The sequence below is a fragment of the Sarcophilus harrisii genome, chromosome 3 (assembly GCF_902635505.1).
Source record: "Sarcophilus harrisii chromosome 3, mSarHar1.11, whole genome shotgun sequence".
In the NCBI taxonomy this organism is placed as follows: Eukaryota; Metazoa; Chordata; class Mammalia; order Dasyuromorphia; family Dasyuridae; genus Sarcophilus; species Sarcophilus harrisii.
Genome location: NC_045428.1, coordinates 595,600,137 through 595,606,136, shown reverse-complemented (window position 1 = coordinate 595,606,136; position 6,000 = coordinate 595,600,137). Strand labels below are relative to the sequence as shown.

The 6,000-nt window shown below is 53.0% G+C and overlaps 1 protein-coding gene across 1 annotated transcript in view; it reads left to right on the top strand.

The window, feature by feature from the left end:
• Positions 1 to 367: 367 nt before the first annotated feature.
• The window catches only part of SPACA6 (sperm acrosome associated 6), a 34,734-nt gene continuing 29,101 nt past the window's right edge, over positions 368 to 6,000 (top strand). The window contains exons 1-2 of the mRNA XM_031963286.1: positions 368 to 1,053; positions 1,665 to 1,742. Coding sequence (XP_031819146.1) covers positions 792 to 1,053; positions 1,665 to 1,742 — 340 coding nt within the window. The 5' untranslated portion in view covers positions 368 to 791. The remainder of the gene's footprint in view (positions 1,054 to 1,664; positions 1,743 to 6,000) is intronic.

Here is a 6,000-nt window from a genome sequence, read left to right as displayed (position 1 = left end):
GTGGAGCGAAGTGTGTGTTGTCTGTGAGATGAATAGTGTCGTGAATCGTGTGGCAGTGTGAATGAGTGTGGAGGAGGTGTGGTGTGAGTGAGGTGTCTGAGGTGTGAGGCAAGGGTGTGTGTGTCCTGAGGGTGGAGTGCAAGGTGTGGGAGTGTGGAGTTGTGTGAGGTGTTAAGTGGTGTGCTGAGTGTGTGTGCTGTGAGTGTGTGATGTTTGGAGGAAGTGTGTGGAGGTGTAAGGTGAGGCTGAGTGTTCAGGTCCCAGCCAGGGTGGGGTGTGGAGTTGGAGTTGTGTGAGAATGGAGGAAGAGTAGGTGGTGTGTGCAAGGTGTGAGGTGAGGAGGTGAAGTGTGGAGCTGGAGGTGTCTGTGTCCAGGTCCGTGTCTGTGGGTGTGTCTCCTTGTCTCTGTGTCTCTCTGCCCCCGCTGTCCTCTCGGTCCCTGAGACCCTTTAACCTGTGAAGACGTCCAGGGTCACAGGTGAGGTTCTTGGGAGCCAGGAGGCCGGCCCATCAACTGACAAGAGCCAGGATCCTCTGTAGCCATGACCCTCTGACCTTGGCCTGACCGATGACCCCATCCTCCAGCCCTAACCTTCAAGTCCAGCCTCCACCCGGGAACCTGCTGGAGGATGACTAGGACACCTGAGTCCCTGCGAGGTGTCTGAGCTGAAGGACAGCTCGTCCTTGGGAACGGGGCGGGGCTGAGCAGGGGTCCTTGAGTGGCAGGGGGACAAACCCTGAGATCCCCAGCGAGGGAGACCTGGGGCTGCGTCCCCTCCCCCACTTTCCCGATGACCTCACAAAGGCGGTCTTCTCACGCCGCCCGCCCAGGCCCCGGCTGTGTCCCTGCAATGGCCCCCCTGGCCGTGGAGCTGGCCCTCAGGCTGGTGGTGATGAGCCTCCCGGTGTCCTGGGGCTGCCTCCTCTGTTTCACCTCCAAGTCTGACCGGCAGCGTCTCTGCCAGCTCTTCACAGGCCTGCCGGAGCACCGGGGCTCCCACTGTGAGATCCGGCTGCTGGAAGCCTTCAAGGGCCTGACCCACGCCCAGATAAGTGAGGAGGGTCCCAAAGCGCTCGCCCCTGGGACGCCCGCCCCACCGCCTCCGGGGTGGAGCCCCGAGGGCTGCCCGGAGTCAGTGGGACGGGTTCGGAGGCGGAGGCAGGAGCGGCCCCCCTCCGACCCCATCGCAGCCAGACCCTCGTGGGCTTAGAGCTGGCAGGGACCCCAGAGGCCGGCTGGCCCAGTACCCGGGGGCCGAGACAGGAGTGAGCAGAAGCCGCGCTCCCAGTGAGACCCTCGGACCCCACACGCAGCTCCCCCCTCCCCTCGTTAGGGACCAGAAAGATACCTGGGCCAACCTTGAGAAAACCCCTATATTGGGCCCTGCCCCTGGTCAGCAGGAACAGACCCCCCAAGGGGCCCCACACTGGGTCTTTCTGACCCCTCTCTGGACCCCCAAAGCAGCCACAGCCCCGAGCAGCTGAGAGCCCCCTCCTCGGGGGTGAGGGCCCCGGGCAGTTGAGAGCCCCCTCCTCAGGGGTGAGGTCTCTGGGCAGCCGAGAGCCCCCTCCTCGGGGGTGAGGGCCCATTAGAACACCACCCACGGTCCAGAGCCTGTGGTCCAGCCCCGTCCCCTTGCCACACTCCCCTCCCCCACCCCCAGATTATGCCGAGAGAGCCCAACTGAGCGACGCCTTCACTCAGATGGTCTTCACCCTGGAGGAAAAGGCCGCAGCCAAAGGTGAGTGTGACCTCACCCTTGGCCCGGTGGCTGGGGATCGCCGGGCCAGGGACCAGCACGGGGCGGATCGAGGCGGAATAACGGGGACCCGGAGTAAGGACGCAGGGAGCCAGAGCCGTGGGGGAAGGGAGGCGCCTGTGATCGGGATGCTGTGGGGGGGGGGGGGAGCTCATGGTGATGGCCAGAGGGAGGGGGGCAGCCTGTGAGCACGGTGGTAGTCAAGCAAGAGGCACAGTTATGTGAGCAAGGCTGTTTAATAACAGATAGGGAGGAGAAGGTGCGAAGGTGGGAGTTCTCTGATGGGGTGTGAATGAGGGAGGAGGAAAGCGAGGATCGAGGGGACCTTCAGTCCTGTCGGGGTTCAGAGTGAGGCAACGTGGGAGAGGGACCTGAGAGTGAGCAGGGTCTGTTACGTGGGGGCCTGAGGAGGGGCCATTCTGAAGAGCCCCTCAGAACCCCAGAGCTGAAGGAGGGTCCTCAGGACCGTCTCACCCACAAATGTTGTCACGGGGCCGTGGTCTGCAATCTCACTGCACCCAGGAGCGGGAAGGGAACCTCGGCGGCTCAGGCCAGACCATTCCCTTTTTGGAGGGGATTGCTAGACAGGTAGCCCGGGGGCCTCGCTTACCCAGATGTTAGCAAAGCATCTGACCAGCCTTTCACACCATCCTGGACATAGTCCGGCTGCATCAGTTTAAAACTGAATGACTGGACCCCAGACCAGTTCCACGTTGCTTTGGAAGGAGGCCCCTCCTGGGGCCCTCTGTGCCACTGAATGTCTCAGTGCCCACAAAAGGCTCGCGCACCCAGTAGTGAGCATCTATTACATGCCTGTTATGTGCCGGCCCTGGGGGTGGTGATTGGGAAGTTTGGTTTGGGGAGAAAAGATCAATTTCAATAAGTCCCAATGTTGGATCATCGAGTCTGAGAGGTCCAGTGGGCGCTGGAGAGGCGAGAGATGGGGAAGGGAGGCTAGGACTGGGGAAGTGGCAGAGGGATGACGGCTTAATTCACGAAAGCCGTTGCCATTTCCAAGATACTTTGGAGGAAGCGGAGAGGAGGGCCCAGAGATAAGATAATACTCACAGGTCACATGATGTTGTGACCTCAGTGAAGATCCAGCCAAGAAGGAATGGTCAGACACGTAGGGCAGATCCTAAAAACCCAGAGAAAAAATGAGCTTCCAAGAGAAGAGAGAGACAGCCAGGGCCAGAAGCTACTGCCAGAGAGCTCGAGAAGGGTGAGGATCTCACAAGTATAATAAGTCAGAAGTTGGCTTGACTGAAAAATGTTTGGAGCTATAACAGTGTGCAAGCTTGATGTGAGTCAGTGGTGTGAGATATATAATATAGGTGTCTATGTATGTCTGTAGATAGAGAGACAGACAAACAGATAGACAGATAGACTAATCAATTGATAGATAGATAGATAGATGGATGGATGGATGGATGGACCAATCGATAGATAGATAGACTGATAGACAAATTGATAGATAGATAGATAGATAGATGGATGGATAGATAGATGGATAGATGGGTGGACGGATCAATATAGATAGACCAATCAATAGAGATAAATAGACCAATAGACTAATAGATAGATAGATAGACAGACAAACTGATCAATTGATAGATAGATAGACTGATCGATAGAGAGATAGATAGACTGATAGAGATAGATAGACCAATAGACTGATAGGTAGATAGATAGATAGATAGATAGACTGATCAATTGATAGATAGATAGATAGATGGACTGATCGATAGAGAGATAGACCGATAGATAGAAATAGATAGACCAATAGATAGACAAATAGACTGATAGATAGATAGATAGATGGACTGATCGATAGAGAGATAGACTGATAGATAGATAGATACATGGATGGATAGACAGACCAATCGATAGAGATAGATAGATTGATAGGTAGATAGATAAACAGACAGACAGACAGATAGATAGGTAGGTAGATAGAATTGAAACCAGCAAGACCCTTAGGCTCAGTTAACAGAGCCACAGCATCCAAGAATGCATCCCACTTTTGGACATGGTCCCTCTGCCTTCTACTTTGGTCCAGTCTCGTCTGAAGTCTTGAGCTCAGCCCTGGGCACCACAGTTCAGGAGGGGCTACGAGAGCGATCCCCCCAACTTTCATCTGACCCTTAACCCTAGGCCATCATTGCCCCAGAATGAGGTAGTCCAGCAGGACCGCGAAGAGCCCCGAGTACGTATCCCATGACAGTCATTTAAAGGGACATTGAATCTGAGGGAAGCCACCAGAGTTGTCCCCAAGTACCTGCTCTGATTGGCCCTGGCAGGCAGATGTCCGAGCAATGGGTGGGGATTACAAAACGGCCAATTTGATACTGAGCAGAACTTCCCAATGGTTAAAACCGCCCCAAAGTGAGATTGAGTGCTTCCAGAGGGGATGAGTTCCCCCTCCCTAAAAGTATTCAAGCCAAGACTTTTCACGGATATCCTAGAGAGGGATTCCGGCCAAGACTTAAGTCGAACCATGTGACCATCAAGGTCCTTCCAGATCCTGGACTCTGCAGAAAGTGATAGTGATGCAAGAAAGAGAGGGTTCCAATGAGTGATGGAGGAGCAGGGATAAAGAAGGGCCTGTGAGGGGGAAGGACGGCAGGGGCTGCTGAAATGATGAATTGTAGGGATTTGACCACGTGGGTGGAAGTTGGGGGGAAGGGCTGGGTCTGGACAATATGGAAGTGATCATGAATGGTTCGAGTTGCAGGGAGGGCACTGTGGCAATTCAGGGGTGATGAGGACATTAAAGGAACCACCACAATCATCTGGGTCAGTCCTGGAGTCATGTTGAAATGGAGAGGGTCTTGATAGCCTCAGAATGAAGAGGGTTTGTTAGTATGGGAGTGGGAGGGACTGTTTTAATGATCAAGGGAGAGTGGACCTGATCATGTTGATGATAAGTGTTCTTTAATAATGGGAATGTGGCGGGAGGGTGATGAGGAATAGGGCAATGGGCTAATATTGCATGGGGGCAGGGCTCTTTCCAGACTGAATCCGGGAGGGATACAATAGTGACGGGATGAGGGAACCTGGAGGGAAAGAGTTTGTGGCAGCAGTGGATGAGGAGGTAGATGGATAAGGAAGGAGCAAGGGGATCTGTTTTAATTATGGGTTTGGGGGACTTGTTTCAATTTTGGTTTTAGGGGATCTGTTTTAATGCTAGATCTAGAGTACCTGTTTCTTATGGATTTGGGGACCTGTTTTAATTATTATTTGAGGGGCTTAATTCATTGTTAAAGTGTGGAAGGCCTTAGAGAATGCTTGAATGATTGGGGACATGATGGTGAGGTGCATAGGAGGACACATGATAGGCTGGGGGAAGAGACCTCAGCAATGGAGTCAGAAGGATCATGGTAGTGATGAGTCAGGGGGAGGGGGAATGTGATAACAATAGGAGGGCGTGAGACTTCTGGGGTCAAGGGGGACCCATGACAATTGTGCGGGTGAAAATCAAGGCTTATGAGAATTTTGTGAAAGGACCTGTTTTAATGCTGAAGCAAGATAGCGGAAAAGGACTGATTTACTATCGAAGGAGAAGGCCTATGGAAGCTTGGACATGGGATAATGACGGACTGAGCAAGTCTGAATTATATATGAGTGAACAGGACTGTGGTGATGTTGGCAAGAAAGGAGCTTGTGCTTGTGTTGAATAAACTAGTGATAGTGATTGAGCAATAGGAGGGAGAGGGTGAGAGTACTAAGCGAAGGGCCAGGAAATCCCCAATTTAGAGCCAGCGCCGTCGTGGAGATCATCTGCTTCAGAGAAGTTTTGATCCTGGAGTGACAGAGGAGCCCGAGGTTCTAATGTCCCACTGAGAATGTTGGAAGATACAAGAATCCCTGATAATGATAAAGTGGGGTAGGTGGGACCCGTGATAATAACAGCATGGCCTTTTAATGGTAGAGGAGGAAGGGACAGAATGATAATGATGGACAAAGAGACCTGAGACTCTGTTAGAGGGATAGAGTATCCATAACACAGGAGGACGTCTCAGGGATGACAATGGAATAAAGAATCTGGGAATCTTGGCTTTGGGATCCTCAGGGTTATTTGATTCAAAGACGAGACCATGTCGGTTAATGTTGGAGTGAGGGTGAAATCACTTGGTATAAGAGTGAGAGGTGCTTGGAGATTATGGAGAGAGGAGAGAACGGGTTGAGACAAGGTAGTGAGAGGAGCTGCCAGGGGAGAGGAACTTTTGGTTATAATATT